This window comes from Paramormyrops kingsleyae, chromosome 9 (assembly GCF_048594095.1).
Source record: "Paramormyrops kingsleyae isolate MSU_618 chromosome 9, PKINGS_0.4, whole genome shotgun sequence".
NCBI lineage: Eukaryota > Metazoa > Chordata > Actinopteri > Osteoglossiformes > Mormyridae > Paramormyrops > Paramormyrops kingsleyae.
In genome coordinates this window covers 30,827,323-30,850,272 of record NC_132805.1, presented here as the reverse complement: position 1 = coordinate 30,850,272, position 22,950 = coordinate 30,827,323, and the positions used below count along the sequence as shown (strand labels likewise).

General features: G+C 52.3%; 1 protein-coding gene across 1 annotated transcript in view; it reads left to right on the top strand.

Annotated features, from left to right (window-relative positions):
- cdkal1 (CDK5 regulatory subunit associated protein 1-like 1) overlaps window positions 1-22,950 on the top strand; it is a 203,727-nt gene that overhangs the window by 104,490 nt on the left and 76,287 nt on the right. The window contains exon 10 of the mRNA XM_072716755.1: window positions 4,887-5,032. Coding sequence (XP_072572856.1) covers window positions 4,887-5,032 — 146 coding nt within the window. The remainder of the gene's footprint in view (window positions 1-4,886; window positions 5,033-22,950) is intronic.

Genomic DNA, 22,950 nt, shown 5'->3' with positions numbered 1-22,950 from the left:
GCGGCTTTAGCATGTATAAGAATTATATGTTAGTCAGGCCTCTAGCATGTATATGAATTATATGCTGGCAAGGGATTTAGCGTATACATGAATTATATCTTAGCTAGGGCTTTAGCGTGTACATGAATTATATGTTAGGCGGGGGTTTAGTGTGTACATGAATTATATGTTAGCTGGGGCTTCAGCGTGTACATGAATTATATACTCTTTGAGTTGAGGATTAGCATGTTTTGGAGAAAAGCCTGCCATCTCATCAGGGTTTAGTAAGTCCAGACTTCAGATCTTTTCACAAACGTGACCAACTTATCTAGAGTAGAGTAGGATTGGTGAGCAGGTCAGATTTCTCCCCCAGGAACCAGATACCCCCCCCCCCCATCCCGGTTTCTTTAAGCTTGCGGGCTTCATGAAGCAAAAATATGGCACAAATAGGTAGGACTCGAGTCTGGGCCTTGAGGAACGCCGTTCCAGAGAGGCACCCAGAACTCCTGTCGACGGCCTTGTACCACTAACTAGCGGGGAGGCTTAGAATGTTCCAGCGCTTATTCTGTCTTCAAAGGTCTGATTGTAATGATGTCAGTGGCGTTATGGTCAGGTGTGTTTACTGTTGTGCCATACAGGGGGCCATCACGCACCAAATGGGGGGAGGGCGGAAGTTTTGTTTGCTGATTTCTGCCTAAATAAAAAAAGATGTTTTCAGAGCTGGAGATTTTATATATATTTTATAAACATTGTGGCCATTAATGGGAATTGGCAATAAACCCAGTGGTCGGCTCTTGTGGCTTGTAGCACGGGCAAATGAGGGTCCCAGTTCACATTCATTTATGCCACTAAAGAATGACATTTTAATGGATTAATTATCCTCTGCAGCATAAAGTAAGAGCAGGTTTTATTATAGAAAGGGAGCTAACTGTTCAACAGTCGGGGTCTAATCAGATAATAAATGGACCCTGGGGCGTCCACACACTTCTCTGCTCGTGACTGCGATACTCGACTCCGATGTTCCATTAAAAATGAGGTTTGATTGCGGTCGCTCCAGACTCATGGCCCAGTTTGCATTTGAAGTGCAGCTGATTTGCAGAGACCCTAAAGGGGTAAGTTGTGCTGTGGTCTAGGGGAAACCTAGTCTTAAAATAGCAGCTCTGCTTGGTGTGATGTGTTCCATTCTAATGAATATACCATTAGCGGCAAGGCGCTGTGGGACGCGTGAGGAGGACTTTGATTAAAGAAAATGCAAAGAGAAGATGAAGTGAAAACTTGTGGTTGAAGATGGAGGATTGGAAACTGTCATTGTGCATAAAGAGCAGAGTTTGCAGTGATAAATAGTAGCGGGTTTTTCCACAGTGTCTTTGGATGCACTTGACATGAGTCTATGGATGCTAATAGAAGGCCAAGCTAATGCTGAGGCGTGCCGCGCTGATCATCCGCATCTGCAAAGGGCGGTTTCTTCCAGAATGATCCGGGGAGATGGAGGGATGGGGGAAGTTCAACAGGTATCCCTCGCGCTAGCCGAGCCTGCGTTTTGGGGACTACACAGAGATGCGTGGAATGTCAGTGTTTCATTCCCTGAAGCTGTGGGCAAACTGGGAATACCGGGAATCCCTTCTCCTGGTATCTGAGCCAGACCGCTGGGCGCTTTTGCCCTTCATGTCCTGAAAATGTAGCGGCCTTCGATTCCCGGGCCGAGCCATGTGGGATTTCCCCGTCTGGCCCGGTCCTTTCTCCCCCACTATTGTAACGCTCCTGGCTGGGATCGCCGTTTCCCGTTTAAATATCACGACGTGTGACGGCTGTTAATTTCTGGCAGTCACAGTGTTTTTGCAGGCGCGCCGAGCCAAAACGCGCCGCGTCGGGTCCAACGAAAACAGTAATTATCGCAGAAACACAGATTCACTGGCCTGTTGGGGAATGCATACGAATTCATTGTATTCCACACTGGAGGTATGACATATAAATTCAACCGGTGAAATATTTTCCTATTTTGAAATCTCTCTTAATTGCTCTGTCCTTCGGTGACACCCAAGAGTTTGCCGTTTTTCTTCTGTCCATCATGCGTCTGTTATCGGGCTCTGCTGGACGTCCCTCTGCCGTGTCTGTGGCGTTTTTACGAGGGGGTGGCAGGACGGGCTGTTAATCTCTTGCCACGTGAATTAATGGCCTTCATCTAACTGGACATTATTACAGAACTTAATCACAAACAAGCTCAGGCCCGCTTTCGATGATAGCTGGATGTCCCCTAAAGTTAATTTAAATTAACTTTTGGTTTCGGCTCCTTGAAGGTGAGTAGTTTATTTAATTTCCATCCAGTGCATTGTTTTAGGGGATTCTTCCTCCATATTTCGCTTGATTATAAAATTAGGTTTTAATTGCCTTAGTTTAATGACAGTTTATAATTGTGTTAGAATAATGGTGTGTTTCAGCAAAAAAATTACTTCTTTTCTTTGACACTTTTGGTTAGAAGGTGTATATGTGTTCCATTTGTTTTTCAGTAAAAGTGACTATATTAGTCTGCTTATCAAAACTGTTAGCTGACCAGTGTAGTTGACAGACACTTGGGCTCGAAGGCGTCAGCAGGCTCGATTGTCGGAAGTTACTTTTTTGTGCGACATGGGACGCGCAGATCCATGACAGCGAGATGTTCAGCTCGGGTTTTCTCTACACACCTACACGTGTGAAGAACCCTCACATGTAGTGGATATGTGTAGCTAAATAAGCATCTTGGCTTTGGGCGGAATTCCCCTCCTAGCTACTTCCTGTTGTAATATGTTCTCTGTGATGTCACTTCCTGGGCCCGAGTGCAAGATCCTGCTTTGAAATGGATTACTGTGTCCCTGAGCTGTGTAGCATGTCTGGGCTTGACTGGGGTCTGCTGCTCCAGTCTGATACTATAAGCCCGGGCCAGTTGACCCCTCCCCCCCCACCACCAATTACAGTCCTCTGGATGGTTATTTTAAAATCAGAAGCCCGTATTGTCTTCATTTAATGAGTTCCCTGCACACATTACCATAGCTAAGTAAATGACTGCTTTACGGAGTAAATAAGATGGATATTAAACACGGCGCAGCTCCAGGGCGAGACACGAGCCAATCAGATAGTGTTGTTAACACGGGTTGTTTAATTATAAGTTGTTTAATTAACAAGTCCGCATTCTTTTCATATCTTAAACTATAATCAGATGTCGAACGCAATTTCTGTCTTCAGTAGGAAATTAAAGTTCTGTTTTTTTCCACTGTTTTATATTCAAAATACTCCCCCCCCCCCCCCCCCCCCCCAGCCCACCAGTCCATACTGACGATTTAAACATAGAAATTGAAATTCTTCTCACCTGTCACTCAGTCGCATCTCGCCTGTGATATGGCATCAGGTCATGTGACTTTGGGGCAGTGTGTCTTGTGCCCTCCTCAGGAACGCCGTCTCCGTCCCCTAGACCCCCTGTGGGGGGTGCAGCGTCTGGACAGCCCGTGACGGGACTTGGTGATTTATCCAGATTCCCAATCAGCCGGCATTCTTCGGGCTAATTAATTCCTTTAATTTGGATGTTCTGCCGTGTAACCCCACTGTGAGGCGAGATGCGGGGGGGGGAGGGGGGGTGCACAATACAATGTAATTGTGAAGACGGACCGTAATCAGCCGATTGCTGAGGGCTGGCTTGCCACCCCTTAGACGGTGAATACCGTATGGCTAACAAGGCGAGCCGACGAGGGCCCACAGTAGCTGGGGGCTCCTGACTTCATCCCCCCACCCGCTACTGTCTCTCCTCAAGAGTCTCACTCATTTGTCTGTTTTTCTTTCTGTGTTTTTTATTATTTTTCCCCCCCCAACCCCGACTCGGGACCCACACCGGTTCTGAGTTCTGCTGCGGAACAGACACAATTCGCTTTGGGTGCCGGATGAAACGTCAGACCTTGTGTTGGTACTGGCTCCTGGGTCCGCAGAGCAGGATCGTGTGAGGCTGGCTTCCCGGGGTGGGGGCCACAGCAGTGCGCCGTGAGGGGTCGGGTTCGAGGCTGTGAGGAGTGTGTCTAAGGTGTCATCAGTTCGTTACCGTGCAGAACTATGGGCTAATTAGCACTGCAATTTGGTAGTTGAGTGATTGTTTATGATGGGTGGCAGGGGGGGGGGGGTTGTTTGGTCTGTGGCTGCCCTCTAGGCAGGCCTAAGCCCCCCCCCCCCCCGGCGTCGCGAGAGGGGTTTGACTTCTCGACACGTGTAATTGTTCTGTTCGTTGGGAATTCAGTTGCAGCCTGCTGATCTTTCGAGAAATGCCATGTGACTCCTGGGTTTTGCGAGCTGCTCTCCCAGCTGTTTTAAGCACTGGGCGGCCTCGTCGTCGGTGGGGGGGGGGTTGGCGGCATCCCATGATGTCCTATTGCTTTGGAAGAAATGTCACCGGTCTTTTCTTTTAAAAAAAAAAAAAAAAAAAAAAAAAAAGGTTAACTTCTCCCTGCTGTCCTCCCCGGTGACACCGGGGGCCGGCGGGGGCTGGTGAGGGTGTGTGTGCGCGCGCACCAGTAACCCCGAAATTCACGCCCTCGTACCTCGTCACAGCCTGCATGGAGGTGAAGGGGGCAGCTCTGCGGACCAGCAGAAACAAACACCTGAACGGCTACTCAGTGTTTCTCATTCTGCGATTTTAGCTACCATTTGATTTGTGTGTTTTTTTGTGTAAGTTGCACTTACAGGGGGCTGGCGATTGAGGGGGGGGGGACGGGGACTTGTTCTTCCAGATGTGAAGGGGACTCCACGTAGGGCAGATGTTTATGCCCCCCAGTTATGTTAGAAAAGGTTAAAATGACTCGCAGGTGTGGATTGGCAGAGGACACCCCCTTCAGCTCTCTGAGGAGCTGTAACCCTCGCCTCTATGCCCCCCCCCCCCCCCCCAACCACAGGAGATGGCGAAGATCCTGAGCCACCCCCGGGTGTACGCCTTCCTCCATGTGCCCGTGCAGTCAGCCTCCGACAGCGTCCTCATGGACATGAAGCGGGAATACTGCATCGCTGACTTCCGCCGCGTCGTTGACTTCCTCGCAGAAAGGTGAGTCCGCCGGGAAGAGGAGGAGGAGGAGGAGGAGGAGGAGGTGGTGGGGGGGAGGGGTCTGTCAATCCTCAGCGCCCCTGTATTCTGTCCAAGGATGCTTGATTCCCCGGTTTTTTTGTTGCCCTGGGCCCTCGATGCGATCGTGTCCCCGTTTGACCCCATCCTCTGTCCATCTCTGCTTTGTCTTTTCCATCTTGTTAGAATTTGCTGCTTCAGCATCGCTGAAATAAGGGAAATGTTTGTACAGTTTCCCTCGGTTTTACTAGGTCTTGCTGTGTCCTGATTTATCGCCCCCTCGTGGCCATGGGGCCACCTCCATTCCTGAGGTGTCAGAAACGGGGCCGCTCCTAGCTGGGCGGGCCCCGGGGCCCAGGTCCCCGGTGGGAGTGGTGGTACTCTAATCGCGCCCGTTACACGTCGAGCCGTTAGCTGCGTGTCTGTGACAGTGACGATGATGGGATGGCGCGGGGCGACTTGTCAGCGGAAAGTGCGCGCTGCCTTTCTTGGGAGTCAGGCGCCTGTCGCGCTGAAGGTGTGGATTAAGTGCCGGGTGTTGACATTTCACAAATGCCAGCCTCTCCGAGGCGCGGCAAGCGCCTTTCTGCGGGACCGGGACGTCTCTCTGTCGAAGGTGAACCCTGACGCTTAAAAGGCCCCATCTGAGCCGTTTTCCGGAACATTCCAGAGAAGACCTTGGCGACAGTAAAGTGGTGCGTTCTCTCAGTGTCAACTTTTCGTGCATCGCTCTTGTGAGTCATGCCATGGTGTGGCCTTCTCACATGTCGCCACCTGATGCTCCGCCTCACGGCAAAGGCCTGCCCCGCCCATTACTGTTATACATGGGGGGGGGGGGCGGGTGAAGGGTATGGAAATACCTGGTAATACCTCGGCTGACTAGGGTGATGGTGAAATACAAGTGGTGTACAGCTTGCTTGGAATCGCCTCGGGTGTTTTCTGGCTCTGGTGAATGTATCTGGGGAGACTTATTGTCGTTAAGGGATGTTGACAGCTGCTTTGCATTATGGGTAATGCCTTTATTTCCTTAGCTGTAATTTGAGGGCTTATAAATGAGGAAGGGTATATGGTGCACATACGTCAAGCTGCGGGCTCATGTGGTGGGGGGGGGGGGGGCATCCCATGTCTGCCCCTGATGTCTTTGTCAAGCTGGCCCCCTCCCTGGCAGGAAATGTCGAGCGGGAGGTAGCGACTGGCCGCGACCCCGGGGGCAGCCCAGTCCTGCTGATGGCAGATTGGTGGCTACTACTCTGTATTAGCGGCTGGCGGAGGGGATTCAAGGAGGACCTGGTTGAGACCTTCAGGGGAATGGACACACCCTCCTGTGATGTTATTCTAAGCGGTGTGGGCTGGCGCGTGGCAGCGGGCGGCGGGCCAGGCACCATGCCTGAACTCGCCTGACCCTTATAAAACCCTGCCCCCCAACATCCCCCTCCCACTTCTAAAAACACCAGCGATCTGGGATGCCTTTTCCAAAACAACAGCTGTTTTTCAGATAAGGTGGGGGGGGGCCGGCAGGAGTGAGCGAGAGTGTGCCCCTTGGGTAGGGGTGTTGGACGCTAAGGATGAGGGGTGGAGGGTAGGGGGGCACCGGGAAGGGGGCCTCCCAGCCCAGTCTGGACCCCTGTAATCAACCTCGGGGTGATTTGGCAGCCTCCGAGGACTGAGCGAGCTCGGCAGAGCGCCAGAGCCCCCAGTCAGGGCATGGCACGCCGTCACCCTGGCCCGGCGCCAGCTCGGCTAGTCTGCGGTTTCGTTAGCGACGACGTGTTGTGGATACGGTCTCCGGTTTGCTGACTGCTCAGATATGCAACTTCACCATCAAAATAAGGCCGTGCAGGAAATAATGCTTCTCCTTGGCAGATCACTGTAACCTACTTTTAAGCAGTAAAATGTGCTTTTGTTTAATTCCATTTGGACTCTGGCCAGTAGTATCACTATACTGGTCCCACTTGGTGTTTTCCTGTTACTTACACTTGTTAGCAGTTATCGACTGCGAATCAATTACATCTAACACAGAAAATGTGAAACAACTTTGGACGGAATGAAACATTCTGTGAAAGAATCACAATTTTGAATGTTTTTTGGGTGGATCGTGGGGCGTTTGGGTGGTTGATGAGCTGAGGGATTTTTACGACATTTTGGTGAAATTATCCAGCATTGGACACCATCCAGAACCAGTTTCCTTGTTACAGGGTCTTACAGAGTTTAATGCAGGGGAGACAGTACCTGAAAGCTGTGTGGATGGGAACCCAGGGCATCAGCATTAGACAGGCAGGCAGATAGAGACAGACACAGGCAGGCAGGCAGATAGAGACAGACACAGGCAGGCAGATAGAGACAGGCACAGGCAGGCAGATAGAGACAGACAGAGGCAGGCAGATAGAGACAGACAGAGGCAGGCAGATAGAGACAGACACAAGGCAGGCAGGTAGAGAGACAGAGGCAGGCAGATAGAGAGACAGACAGGCAGGCAGATAGAGACAGACACAAGGCAGGCAGATAGAGACAGACACAAGGCAGGCAGATAGAGACAGACAGAGGCAGGCAGATAGAGACAGACAGAGGCAGGCAGATAGAGACAGACAGAGGCAGGCAGATAGAGACAGACAGAGGCAGGCAGATAGAGACAGACAGAGGCAGGCAGATAGAGACAGACAGAGGCAGGCAGACAGAGACAGACAGAGGCAGGCAGACAGAGACAGACAGAGGCAGGCAGACAGAGACAGACAGAGGCAGGCAGATAGACAGACACAGGCAGGCAGATAGAGACAGACAGGCAGGCAGATAGAGACAGACAGGCAGGCAGATAGAGACAGACACAGGCAGGCAGATAGAGACAGACACAAGGCAGGCAGATAGAGAGACAGAGGCAGGCAGATAGAGAGACAGACAGGCAGGCAGATAGAGACAGACACAGGCAGGCAGATTTAGACAGACAGACAGAGGCAGGCAGACAGAGACAGACAGAGACAGACAGAGGCAGGCAGACAGAGACAGACAGAGGCAGGCAGACAGAGACAGACAGAGGCAGGCAGACAGAGACAGACAGAGGCAGGCAGACAGAGACAGACACAGGCAGGCAGACAGACAGACAGAGGCAGGCAGACAGAGACAGACACAGGCAGGCAGACAGACAGACACAGGCAGGCAGATAGAGACAGACACAGGCAGGCAGACAGAGACAGACAGAGGCAGGCAGACAGAGACAGACAGAGGCAGGCAGACAGAGACAGACACAGGCAGGCAGACAGAGACAGACACAGGCAGGCAGACAGAGACAGACACAGGCAGGCAGATAGACAGACACAGGCAGGCAGATAGACAGACACAGGCAGGCAGATAGAGACAGACACAGGCTGGCAGACATACAGATGCAGGTATATGATAAAAATATATTCAAAAAATATACTGTATTAAAATATCATTATAAAAACTATGTGTTATAATTATTTGGACTGATATTAGTTGTCCAGGAAGTAAATTGTTGTCACCCTGTGCCTCCTGGTCCCTGTTCTTAAGCAGTAAAGCACGACGGCCACTTGCATTTGGCGTCCTGTGGCTCAGACCCTGTGTTTGGATCATTAACTGCGTGGGCCACGCGGGAGCCGGCGGGCTGCAGCCCTCTGCGCAGACACCCGCGTGAGCCGGCGGGCCGCAGCCCTCTGCGCAGACACCCGCGTGAGCCTGTCAGGTTTCGCTCTGCTGCCAGTGCTGCCTGAATGCGTATGAGTCACCCGGATGGGTTCGAGCCCCGTGTGTGTGGTGGGCGCTTTGGCTGCCGTGTGTTTATGGAGCTGAGCGTGGGCTCCCTTTCAGACGGGGCTGTGCACGCGTGACGCCGGTGCTCCGCCCTGCCGCTGTTGTTTTCGGCGCGGGGGTTTCGGTTTCGTAAGAGGCCGGGAATGCTGAAGCACACGCCTGATGGGCCGCTGATGGGGGGGGCGGCTCCTGACTCATTGATAGGTCGGTGTGCCCCCCCTGTTTCTCAGCATGCTCAGCATGCCAGGTGTTTTGAACAGGACACTTACCCCCACCAACCCCACACGTTTCCGGACCGCCCAGACATCAGCTGTTTGAGCACGTGTGGAACTTCCCTGCTTCCAATTCAGACCCTGTTTGCACGAATCTCCCCCCACCACACACACACAAATCTCATAAAATCTGAAGCTGCGGTCTTGGGGGCGTTAGGGAATCATCACTCTGCAGTCTGTACCCCCCCACTTCAGACCATGCAGGTAAAATGGTCACTCCCATCAAGCTGCCCCCCCCCCCCGCTCTCCGCAACATGGTCACATGATTGGTATGATGACAGATGGCCTCCACACGTAATAAAGGTTCTAGAAACATCTTTGCAGCATTAACTTTCATCACACTGCCCACTCAAGGCATGTTAGCGTGCTGAAAGGTGACGAACAGGCTGCATTAAATAATGCATCCCTGGCTTTGCTTATCAGAGTCGGGGGGGGGATCATTTATCTACAGAAGTGACCGCTGCTTTGCGAGATCTGCAAAATGTGGTTTTTGGGCTGGTCTTTAGCCTTTGCATCAAGGTCAAATCTGCACATCTGTGTGGCTCAACAGTCTAAGCCTCTGTGCCTGTGATCGGAAGGTCACTGGTTCAAACCCCGGTCTCAGCAGAATAGTTGCATGATCAAGACTCTTAACCCCCCAGTTCCAGGGGCACTGTCTGCTGGCTGACCCTGGGTTGTGACCCCCCCCCCCCCACCAGGCTCTCACCAGTAAAAGTGAAAGTGTACCTCAATGGGGATGAATGAAGTATTGCTATTCTGTTTCTTTATTCCATTCTATATCTGCAGCAACCGATGGATTGTGGTATCTGGCACATTACTGGAAGGGGCCAGGGAAAAGAGGCGAAAAGAGCCCCCCCCCCACGCCAAAGCATTCATTAGCATGTTTGCAAAGGCTGGCTGTGCAGGGATGGGAAAGGAAAGACAGAGGCGTTACTACCGTAACTGATCCTCTCCGATAGCCCAGCCACCTGCCGCCCTCGGCCCTGCTCGGGCTTCTGGGACGGCCCAGGAATCCGGACTGAAAGCCCGCTAATCGGAGGCGTGACGCCTTCACTCACACTGAGTAGCTTTAGCACAGGGGAACGTGTTACTTAGCGTACAGGTAAACGTGAGAGACCCCTGTGCCAGGGGTTCTCCAAGTTTTTGGTCAAAGGTCCACTTCAGATTTTTATTTAAAGTCAGACGTCTGGAACAATTTTCAATAACAAAACAGCATTTCAAGAACTTCAGTGAATCACTTTCGATACAGATATCGATATATACCAATGTAATCGGGACACGGTGGGCCCGGAGTCGGCACGTGGCTGGGAACCCTTATTTCTCATTGGGGGGGGGGGGGGGGGTTCATATAGTAATTCCTCAGTGTCAGATGGGGGGGAGCGGCTGATGAGGCTGCCCATTCTCCTCACCTGTGCCATAATCAGACCCCCTCCCCATCGAGTCCCTTGTCTTGGCACCTTGTGATTCATTACATCTTCTGAATGACTTTCATAGATCAGATTTTATTTTTTGAATGAGAAGTTTCTGGAAGCAGCATGACAATTTTTTGCTCCCTACGCATTGGGGGTGCGGTCACATTTAAGTATACAGTGACTGCGTTTCCGTTATGGTCAATATCGTGGTGTCTGATGCCTCTGGCTTGTTTTTATCGGCAGTCTGCGGTCTGGCTACAGCAGATGGCTTGACGTGAGCTGGCTTGTCTCGCTGGATTCTCTTTCCTACACGCAGGACTAGTTTTTCCCTCTTTTATGGGGTCTCCTGATGTTGCATCTAGTATGAATGCATAAATTCAGTATGTGTCAGAACGTTTAAATGTTTTACCCAGCGTTACTGGTAACATGGGTGGACACCATGAGAAGGTTTGACCCGTTTGGTCCATTATTCTACAATAAAATGTTTTGCCATGGAATGATGAAAGGGTTGGGTCACTTATATCAGGGGTGTTAAAGACCTGGGGGGTCGGAGCCCTACACATTTTTTGGGTTTCCCCTCATTTAACACACCTGACCTAACTCCTCGCACCTGCTCGTGCTAATTGCCACACAGCTCTTGAGCTGAATCATTTGTGGTGGAAAAGGGAAAGAACTAAGCTGCACAGGGCTCCGGCCCCCCAGGACAGAAATTTGACACCCCTGCCCTAGATGAATTCATAATCAGCCTTTTAATAGGTTATTGAACAGTTTTAGAAAAGACCTTAGTGAAAAGAAAATAAAATAAGGTTTTTGAGGAATTATCTTATTGGCAGGATCGGCATTGTGGGGGTGTCCCTCGGCTGCAAAAAGTTATTAAATCATGTTGTTTAACACGGGAAAGCCATTCATCCCTGGGTCTGAAGTTGGGGGGCTCCTTTGTCACCTTTCTGGTGTGTCACCGTACCGCGCTGGCATTTAATCACGCCTGACGGGAGCCAGGTGGAGGGGCTCCCCCAGGAACATCAGGACGGCGCTGACCGCCGCCCCGTCGCGTGATTCGCAGTCAGGCGACGCGACTCGTCGTCACACGCCGCGCGTTTAATGCCGTGCGCGTGAGTGCGGCTGTAAAGCTTTAAGGAAAAAGGCTTTGAAAAGCACGTATATGAATCAGGGCCCCTTCCTGAAAAACTCTTTGATTTTTACCCCAGTTAAAGCTCTGATGTTTAGGCGGCAGTCAGGTTTAAATGTTAAATTAGTTTAATAAGTGGTTGGATTTCCTGACTCTGTGTTTTGCATTTAAGAAATTAAGGATCTTCACACTGTACTTAAACTGTTTATTACGTAACAAATTATATAGCAGAAAGACTCCAGAGATCTAATGGTGCAGTCTGTATTTAGGAAGTGTCTTAATATTTGAAAATGCCTCGTTACCAGTAAAACATTTCAGAATAAATGGCAGGGATTTTGTGGCATTGTCAGTGTGTTAAAATTAAGGCAGTCTTATTTCCTCCCTATTAGATTTTGACTTCATGTCATTAGCTCAACAATAGAATTGACTTAGTCAGGCACGGTGTAAAATGTTTTTTTGTGAACTTTTAACAGGTAAACTCTTTTGTGTGTGATACCGGCCGTGCTGGATAGGAGCCTCAGTATTGTCTCTGTAGTTAGCTCCTCTCTTTTTTAAGATCTCACGCTGCTTGTTTCCTTGTAAATTCTGCTCACGTCTCCAGCTTGACCTTTACGGCGGCTCTGCCGGCAATCTCTGGGGTGTTCACTGTTCAACGGCGCCTCACGCGTGTGCAAAGCTCTGTAATGCGGGCCATGGAATCGAATAGAGGTACTTTATTCACCCACAGTGGGGCTACCTTTCGCATACTCCATCTTGCGCTATGAGAGAGACAGACACAAATGAACACACTTTGGGCTGCATGAGGTGGCTGACAGGGTCCCCGGAGCAGTTGGGGTTAAGAGACTCGTGATGATATTACTCTAGCGGACACGGGGTTTGAACCTATGACCATCTGGGAAGGGCACAGATCCCAAACCTGCAGAGTCCCACCCACAATGTCAGCTCCTTCCGACAGGATCATGTCACCAGGTTTTCAGTTCCGATTACTTTGATAGACTGCCAGATATTTAGTGTTGGATGACATGGTTGGAGCAGTAATATGATTACTCTACCAGCTCCGGGATCTGAACTCATAACCTTCCACACAGGGGCTTGGATCCCTAACGGTCTGAGTTCTGTAATGCACCCTCCTAGTGGGTGTCAGGAGGCCGATGAAGGCCAGTATGTGCTTGATATGTTTTAATCTGGTACCGGGCAGCGGTACCGACTGGAGGGTGCTCCCTTCATTGTCGAGCAACCGCAACCGGATCAGACCGACCGCCGTGGCCTGAACGTTCCTGTAATGTCTCATGTCCTGCTCTGCCGCAGCTCGTGGTGGCTGGATCACCGTCTCCGGTTACAGTTTCGGTCCGAACACAAAGCCGACCAAGGCTGCTGTCACCTGCCTGTAATCAACACCCCCTGAGCCCGGCCCCCCAACCCCCACCCCCATCACCATGTCTCGGGCTTCTGTCTGTTTCAGTACCTTTTTTGTCTTGGAGACGGTTACAGCTGCCGGGAGCTCAGAGGAGCGGCTTGAAAGGCCTGTTTCTGCTCCTACGCAGCCGGAGTGGAGCGGCGGGCGGGCGGGCGGGCTTTCAGACGAGCCTCGTTAGGCAAACCCGCGGCTTCTCCCTGACCTACATTCTACCTCAGGCTTTTAGTCTCCGCCCCTATTTAACGGGCCGGGCGCTTTCAGCCTGAGAAGGATCTGAGTTTCTCAGAGTAAACACTGCGAGGATGCAGCCCCCGCCAGCTGGGGGTCCCTTCGAGGGCCTTTCGTCTGATAAGAGCGGCCAGGGGGGGCATGCCAAAAAAGGGGTGGGTGGTCTCTAAATGGCCGGCATTGCCAACCTCCTTCCCTCATCCCTGGTGGCCAATGGATGCGGCCCAAACTCGCAGTCGGTGTCTTTTTTTTTGTTTTTTTTTTTAAACAAAAGCCCTTTTCTGGGAGCAGCTGGTTCGGCGCAGTGACTGCTTCAGACAGAAGCCGAGGACGCCGCTAGGGGAAGTGCTCGCGTCCTGCTTTTTATGACATGTGAATGTGGCGATTTCAACCCGCAGAGAAGGACCCCAGGCATGCATTTGACAAGTGGGGGGGAGTTGGGAGGGGAGGGAAGGGTGGAGATTTGGGGGGTGACAGAAATTCGTGATTATGCACCTGCCTTGAGTGTTTATCAGTCATAAGGGCTTTGCTTTACGGTGCACACTCGCCCTGTTTCGGTGTAGCAGAGAAGTCTGTGTTGCTAGGAATAGTTCCATATTTTATTGTTTTTTTTAATTAAATTTTATTTTATGGGTTTCCTTCTGGTGGTAAGATGTGGAGATCAGCCCTCGGCAAGCACTTTGTTACAACTAAACCAGGAAAACCCAGAATAAACCCAAAGTCGGGAAAACTGTGATTGAAGTGGTGGTTGGGGGGGGGTCACCCGCCCAGTGCCTTATCGGTCACATGAATGACTGTGTTCATCCCCATTTCCTCTCAGTGTCTCTGATCCCTGCTGCCCAGGGTGTGAGGAGTTTCTGTGTGCCGTACTGGGACAAAGCGATGAGGGGGTGCCCGCCTGTCCTCCTCTCCCCGCTCCCTGTCTCTCTGCGTTCTCGGTGAGCAGACAGAGCGGTGGGGGGGTGCCCGCCTGTCCTCCTCTCCCCGCTCCCTGTCTCTCTGCGTTCTCGGTGAGCAGACAGAGCGGTGGGGGGGTGCCCGCCTGTCCTCCTCTCCCCGCTCCCTGTCTCTCTGCGTTCTCGGTGAGCAGACAGAGCGGTGGGGGGGTGCCCGCCTGTCGTCCTCTCCCCGCTCCCTGTCTCTCTGCGTTCTCGGTGAGCAGACAGAGCGGTGGGGGGGTGCCCGCCTGTCCTCCTGTCCCCGCTCCCTGTCTCTCTGCGTTCTCGGTGAGCAGACAGAGCGGTGAGGGGGTGCCCGCCTGTCCTCCTCTCCCCGCTCCCTGTCTCTCTGCGTTCTCGGTGAGCAGACAGAGCGGTGAGGGGGTGCCCGCCTGTCCTCCTGTCCCCGCTCCCTGTCTCTCTGCGTTCTCGGTGAGCAGACAGAGCGGTGAGGGGGTGCCCGCCTGTCCTCCTCTCCCCGCTCCCTGTCTCTCTGCGTTCTCGGTGAGCAGACAGAGCGGTGGGGGGGTGCCCGCCTGTCCTCCTCTCTCCCCTCCCTGTCTCTCCCTTACCGATTCCCCCCAATGTCGCAAAGCGCTCTTACAGATCTATATAGCAGTCCACCAAGGATTTCTGTATAACTTGAAGTACTTAAAACACCAATTACCCAATTATTTAACACTAATTTGTGGGGCTGTTTAGTGTGTTCAGTATACAGCAGTACTGCACTGTATGAGATACGAATCAAGTTTTCCTTCTACACAGCAATGAAGGTGTTACTGTAACCTTAAAAAATGTAATAAAAGGTTAAAGTCACATAATAAAGGCAAATAACACTTAGCAGAATAAAATAGTTTCCTAAGTGAAGTGGCGTGCCAAGAGCAGGCGTTTTTCCGAAGCGAATTCATTGTGGCAGTTTTCGTTCCGGATGGTGCATTCTGGGTACAGATTTTCCTGCCTGTTCGGGTAGCCTGGGATTCAGACACACGTACCGGAGTAAGTTTATTTTGGGCTCATTCTGTGAGTTTTGGTAGTTTTTACTGTATTGTTTTAGCCGGTCCTTAGGAGCCTGTGTGTTTGTGTGAATAAGGAACAACTGAGTCTCAAAAAAAGATAAAACATCTCATTGGTCCAGAGGGTTAAGCGTGAGGAAGAGTTTGTAGCTATTGATTTAAATTTTAGTCCGTGTAGAAGGGGTGAGGGGTCCAAGCCTTTGACAATAAGTTGCGATCGGGTCTGGGGGGGGCATGGATAGAGTAAAACTCTGTGGTTCATATTTTGATGTCATTACATTTTAACTTTTGCTAAACAGTGATTTGGGGGGGAGGATATATGCTGTCCTCCACAATTCTGCCGACCCCACTCGGGTGACCCCAAGCAACCCCAAGTGGCAAGAGCTGAGACATCTCATCTCCATGGCAACGAAGACTACGCCTCCCAAAATCCTCAGTCTCTCGGTCAGAAGTGTCATGTTATCCGCTCCCTCCATGCCGGATTAGAGCGATTTCAGTCGACGGCGCCCTTAGATAAGGCTGCCGTGTGCATGTGATTAATGTGGCAGCAATGTGGGCTATTCAGAGGCAGTGCCGTCCTTCTCCCAGGCGGTGGCGTTGGTGAGCATGTTCAGCGTCTTGAGGAATTCATTAAAGTTGGTGCTGGGTGAGATAATGATCTGCTAATTCAGCTCTGAATTCATTAACCCTACCCTCATACATAATTCCGCTCTTAAAAGATTATTGTTTTATTAAAATCGTTAATTTGCTTAACTCTGCGCAGATAGACTTCTGTGATCAATTAAAATCATATGAGAATATGCTTTATGAAATCATACGTGGGCAGATTCTCTTATATGAAGTTCTGTGTGTGTGTGTGTGGGGGGGGGGGTGTCAATTAAAATGTAGAGATGATAAGGCGGGGGCAGTAGGAGATTCCTGTATGGCCCCTGGGCTCTTCAGCATCCTCCTGCCTCATCGTGTCCATCTGCCCCGACTCCCCACCATGTCCTCCTGCCCTGGCCCCAGGCCCCCCTCGTCCTGCCCCTCCACATCCCCAGGCCCCCCTCGTCCTGCCCCTCCACATCCACAGGCCCCTCTAGTCCTGCCCCTCCACATCCACAGGCCCCTCTAGTCCTGCCCCTCCACATCCCCAGGCCCCCTTCGTCCTGCCCCTCTGAGCCATTCTGCCCTGGGTCCCCTCCACATACCCCCCCCCTCCGTGTCCACGTTCCTGCGCCTATCCTGACGTCAGCCACACACGTGGGGCCTGAAATGCATCGAAAGCGCTGTTTTCCCGGAGCAGTAGTCAGGCCTCAGAGGCGACCTCCTCGGGTCAGACAAGCAGTCGTAAACCTTCCGGAACCTTCTATACACAGCGCTCGATTCTGATCCCGCCATAAACATCTTTTTTTCTTTAAAATCTTTCCCTCTGTGTAAAATTTCTCGCTGGGTTTTGCTTTAATTTCACCCGGATCCTCGATAACAGCGGCAGACACTCAGCTCGTGCCTTGACAGATCCGATTCTGCGGGCGCTCCTGAACTCATTAACACTTCAGCTGGCATCTGTAAGAAAAGCTAGAAAAGATTTAACAGCCTGAATTATTATTACAGATGGTTGGTTCGCTGGTAGAAAAAATAATAACCACAAAAATCGGAACAATAAATTTGTGATATGGGTGGTCGCCTAGGAACAAGAGTTCAGAAACTGAGGCTGTGCATGTTTTATTGAATATAGTTAATTTTCTGTTTGATATTTAATAGTATATAATGGCTGTTTGCTGTGGGAGCATGTTTTTCACCATATCCATCCTGTTACCATCACTTAAATGGGAAATATGTAATTTCCATGATTATTACCCTTCAAACACCCGAAGATAGTCTAGATCTATGTAGTCTGTGGCTCTCCTTCAAAAATACAGCAAATACTGTGAGGTCCGGTAGCTTCCCAAGAATGACACCACGCCTTTCAGGAATGGTCACCCGCCTCTAAGCCGTGTTGGGAAGGCTGTGCGGTTGGTCCACGGGAATCTCAGGCCCTGAATGTACCGGCACTATGTATGCTGGCATTGAGGTAAACATTATTTCCTTGGAATTCCTAAACCAAGACTTAGCTCTCGGGTCCGTTATGACTGCAGCGGCTGCCGGTGGAGGTTCCCTCACTTCCTGCTGGCTCATGCCATGGGTGCCAGCCACTCACAAGGGGAGAGGGGAGGACACATGGTCTGCTTGCTCAGCCGTTGTGGGAATCTTGGTCAGATTTGGTGCCAAGTGTCAACTGTCGCAGTAGTTATGCAAGGCCATGTGGGGAGGGGGTACAGGCCTGCCTTCCTCCACCCAGGCCAGGCTTAATCACTCCGATGTGGGGCGGGGGCACAGGCCTGCCTTCCTCCCCTCAAGCCGGGCTGGAGCACTATGGCATCCACCCTTTTTCCTCTTGGATGAAGGTGATCGGCTTGCTTTCCTGCTCTCATGCCCTCCCTTCCCTGGAGCAGATCACTATGCCATCACTCCCGTTACACTTTGCCTATCCCGTCTCTCTGTCCGTCAGACAGACACACGTGCAGGTGAGAGCAAGCTTGGAGGTGACAGCGCAGGGTCAGCCAGCAGGCAGCGCCCCTGGACCAATTAGGGGTTAAAGGCCTTACTCAAAGGCCCACAAACATGTGACTGTTCTGCGAAGTCCAGGACCGTCCCAGGGTTAGCAGAGTGACGTCATCATTGGGCCCCTGAACCCAGACCTTAACCCCCAGCGGGTCCGGGGACCAACTGACCCTGCTATCTCAAAAAGTACGTCACAAATCTACTGCTAAATAAATGCAAAAATGTAACAAGAATCTGTCCTACTATGTAACCCCAAAGGGGGCGTGAGCGGGGTGGGGGGGGCGTGAGCGGGGTGGGGGGGGGCGGCTCTCCAGGACGATGCTGCTGGGATGCTCCCCCTTCGTAGGACTCGGGTCAGGTCGGGTCAGGTTCTCCACATGCCTGTTGAGCTCGCTAGACAAACACCGGCAGGCGCCAAAGTGCTGGGATTGCCTCGTTACTTTTCTCGGCTCCGCCCACCCTAAGAGGGTTAGACCAGGCCATGGTAACGGGACCTCGACAGCCAGCAGCTGCGGGCCGAGCGTGTCGGTTGGCTGTTAACCCTCGCCTTGCCAGGCGGGCACTCCGAGGTTGAAATTCAAGGGACGGTAAATGCTTGCAATGCCAGCCGTGAATCAGGCCATGTTTTTTTTTGTTTTTTTTAAATAAAAAGTTTTCATGTTCTGTTATATGAGCTTGTCTTTACACTGATAATTATAATGAAATAAAAAGTGTGTTTTCCATGTCATTACGATTCGCGATGGAAGTCGCCCCGGAGAGGGAATACAGAGGAACCGGCTGTGCTGGTTATAACCCTTCCAGAAGTAATTAGCGTTAAGTAACACACCCTCTGTGGTACAACCTCAGACGAGAAGACTCATTCCTTCACTACTGGGCCACCTGCAGGATAAAGAATGAAGTGAACATAAAACAAAATTATGGGTGTTAAGGAACTGATTTCCGCACTGCCGATTCCACACTGGAGAAGATACCATGTCTTCTAGAAGGTAAACCTTAAGCCGTTAACGTAAGGCGGGGTCTGACCCCAGCAGCTGGCTGACACCAGGTGGTAATTAGTTCACAGCTCATGGAAAATGCCGCTAATAGTTTGAGAAAGTCCGGCTTTAGCCGGTGTGCTCTCTGTCTCTGAGACGCTACCGTTTGCAATCCGCCGGCGGTGGCGGTGAAAGTTTCTGCCCGTCCCTTACTCTCTCGCTCTCTCTTCTCCACCCAGTCCTGGAGCTCCATGAGGAAATGTATGCTCCACGCAGAGTACAGAACGTGATGCCCCAGCTGTAAGCTGACACCGGCGTGCCGCGGGCCGGTCCGCCGCCCCCTTCACCGTGTGCCGTGTACGTGGGCGTGGTGCCCGCCGGCTGCTGGAAACCCGAGAAGGCTGTGTGCTGGCATGTCAGCTTCGTGTTTCACGCGTGCGGGAGGTGGGTGTGACATGTCCCCACTGGGACCCCCCCCCCGTCCCCTGCCACTCCCCTTTTGACTCAGTTGACACCAATCCTGACTCACGCTCCCTGACACCTCCGCTATTCCCACAATGCCCCTGGCCTGGGGGGATGTTTGTGCCAGCGCCTTCGCGCTCTGCTCGTCCCGTCTCGCGCGCCTTGCTCTTGCCCTGTTCCCTATTCCCGCCCCAGCAAGCGAGCGATCAGGTGTACCTTCTACGGAACCAGTTCTGGGAACGTTCTGCCTATGAGTGTGTTAGCACATCCCCCCAGGTTACAGAGGGAGGGACGGGGGGGGTGGAAGTTCTCTCACCCTTCTGGGGAGGGAAATCAATCTTCTTGCACTGGGGTGGTATGGGTGCGCTAGACACCAAAAACAGCCTTGATTTTGCAGGAAACCAGTGTGAGACAGGGGGAACATAAAGGGCAGAGACTCAAACCCATAACCTTGGCGGTGTGTGGAATTTCTCTCAGTCCTTGCGATGTTCAGTCTGATCGTAGTGTTTCTGCGGTATACATGGTGACATTTTTTTCAGTGTGTGGCTCAGTGGCCGAGGCCTCAGGTGGTCGTTGGTTCGCATCCCATTTTTAGCTGAGCCACATCTCACGCGATCTCATCTCCCCTCAGAAAAGAGGAGCAAGATGGGATTCATATGTTCCTGTTCTCGGACTTGTACATGTGACAAATAAAACCGTTTCATTTTCACTGCAAAGGTTCAGTTGAAAATTGTTTGCAAGAGAGTTTAGTATCCTCTGCTGAGACCACTGGGTCAAAGCGGTACAATTCGTCATTAAATTACGTCTGTGTGATTATACAGAGTAGCTGTCATTAATGTCCCCTATCCACAGAGTCCCAGGGGAGTCTCTGAGAGTCACATGAGCAAAGACCTATGGTCTGACAGCAATCCTGGCTCCTGTAGTCACACACTGGCTCCATGGTCCTGCGCGTGTGTGCAGGTTATGCTGTTCTTGCCTCCCCCCCCCCCAATACACCACCCCCCCCCCGCCAAGGTCTTTCCATGCCGCGACATGCTTCTGCGGGGGATTGGCATGCGGAGGAACAGGCGGCAAATGAAGATGGGTCATCAGGTTTGCCGCATGCCACGAGGCGCGTGTCACTGTGGGGGGGGGGGGCGGGAATGGGGGGGAGGGGGGTAATGGGAGGCCTGTAATACCTGATTCCCACGAGGCGCGTTCTGGGGGTTTAAGGCCATTAGAGTGGAGAAACTGCACCAGAAACACTTCTATGGTGGTGAAACGGTACCTCCCAGTTGTCGCCCCCCCGGCTGATGTGACACCTGAGAGCGTCCGGCATCTGGCATGGGAGGGTGGGGTACTGGGGGAGGGTCAGTGTGATTCCAGTGTGACCCCAAGCTTGAGCTCATTGGCCCTCCCAGCTCCTGTTACCTCAGACATTCCCCCCGACTGTTGCTCACCCACCCAGGCCTTCGCCCCCCCCCAAAGATGCAGGAAGGGGCCGCTCTTGCACCCACCCTGGCAAAATCCCCTCAGCTCTAAGCACTCTGTGACTCCCCTCCATTGAGCTGCTCTGGTTAATTTCACTAGGAGGTCAGGGCAAACGCTACCTGCTAATCCACCCCCCCTCCCCCATAATAAGTGTTCAATTACCACTGGCTCATTGGCTAATGGCTTAGCGGGGGTCCCGGGGTAGGGGGGTCAGACAGGAGAATATGGGGCACGTCCAACCGACGTAGCTGCACTTTTCCCAGGTGGAAAAAGGAGCTCACTGCTGCGGTCACAGTCACAGTCACTCCTGTGAGCTGTGAGTGCCCCCCACCCCCCCCATTTAAACACTGCCGTATGCTGACTGACCCCTGAAGAAACACACACACACACACTTTTTTTTTCTTTCAGGCCTCTTAGCGTTACCTTACACTAAAGTAAATATGTCCCAACTGATCTCATACTTTTGGTAGAAACCCACCCCCTCCCTAGCAGGTTATGGATACCCCCCCCCCCCCCCCCATCCCAGAATTCTCTGACAATCGGTGGTGGATGGTATTTGCTGTCCTTTCCCAAAGTTCATAGCTGTCACCCATGGTGAGGTGTTGCCCCCTTAATGAACGGGTTCGCCAGTCGCCCCCACGCGGGACCGGCGTGGGCCCAGCTCCCCCGCCTGGGGGAGAGACAGCCAAGGGGTGTTGTGGGTATTGTTTTGATTTTATTGTCCTGTCAGCGCCTTGCGCATGAGCTCCTCCCAGCTTTGTCCCACGTCCAGCCGGGGCGGAACGCCACGAACGCTGAAGGTGTCAGACGGGCCCGGCTGAGGCGTCCCGGGATACGGAGCGTTAATCCGTCGCCGTGGCGCGGGGGACGGACATGCCTGCGGGAGGGGCACCTTCGGGCCTGTTAAAATCGCCTGAACGAGTCCGACAAGCCCGTCTGCGTGCGCCTGGGTGTGGGTACCGGTGTTCTCTGATTTTTAATAAATACTTCCTCCGTAACTCACCCTTCAGTAGTAGGATTAACTTAAAAAAGAAAAACAAAAACATTAGTACGTGGGATAATTGGGGAGGGGGGGGGAAGCAGAATGCAGGAACGCCGGTCTCAGGCTTACCTCTGTGACATCGAACTCCCCCCCCCCCCTCCCTCCAGAAACAAGCCCGGACATCAGCGAAATCTTATCCTTGGAGTCACAAAGGGCAGCTGAGTAAACAGTGTGGACTCCGCAGCCAAAAGGAGGGAGCTGTTCCATTAACTCCCCTACTGGTCACGGGCGGGAAAATGGTCCCAGCGAGCTGCGGCCGTGCCGTGCACGGGGGGGTGTGGCCCCTGGGATCAGCCTTCAACTGGGGTGAGGTCGGGGGGGGGGCGCGTGGATTAAGTGCAGCAGGAGAATGATTGGACACATGGCTTCCGTGGTCCCTTACCGACAGGATGCAGGTGTCTTTAAACAGGCCCCCATGTTTATGTGCGCTGGATCAGATACGCGTGCCTTCGGGGAGGCCGTCTCTGCTCTCTGCCCGTTTTTGATCCCTCTTTCCTTTGCGCTTGTTTAACATGAACAGCGGAGGTTTGATTGCGGAGCCCCGGGGTGTTTTGGGTTTTCTGAGGTCTGGAGGGCAGCAACAAGCTGGGGCTGGTGGCAGGAGGGATTCTGCAGGATACGAGGCTCCGTCGCTGGCTTGGTTTTAACCCGAAAGCCCTTCATGGTGACTCGGTCGCTCAAGCAGCTTAGGGTCACCTGGGTGTGTTCATTCCGGGTTTCTGTGTCGCGTTATAAATACGGTTGTGTGTTTAGTGGCCCTGCTTCCAGGTCATCCCAGAACATGCCGGAACCTTCCAGAGGGGCATCTGCGCCATGCTGTCATACATTTACACTCCAATGGCAGAAACCCGTTCGGGGGCTGCCTGGACACTGAGGCTCACTTTCTGATTGGATGTGATCTCTGCTCTACCCCTCCCCTGGCAGCGGGTCATTGTGTTTTCTGATTGGATGGAGCAGGCCAGACCCGATTCCCAGTCAGGTCCCGAACACGGCCCTCCAAGGCCCCGATTTGCCTTCTGCTTGTGTCTGGTGTGCGATGGCGGCCAAATCGCCAGCCAGCAGGGCGGCAGTAGTGAACAGCAAGGGTGGCCTCAGTTTGCATTTTTCCACCTGCTAAACATGCCCCCCATGTTTCCCGGGAGCTTGTCAAATGCAAACTATTTGCTACTCGGCCGTGAAGTCTAGCAGGCATCCGCGT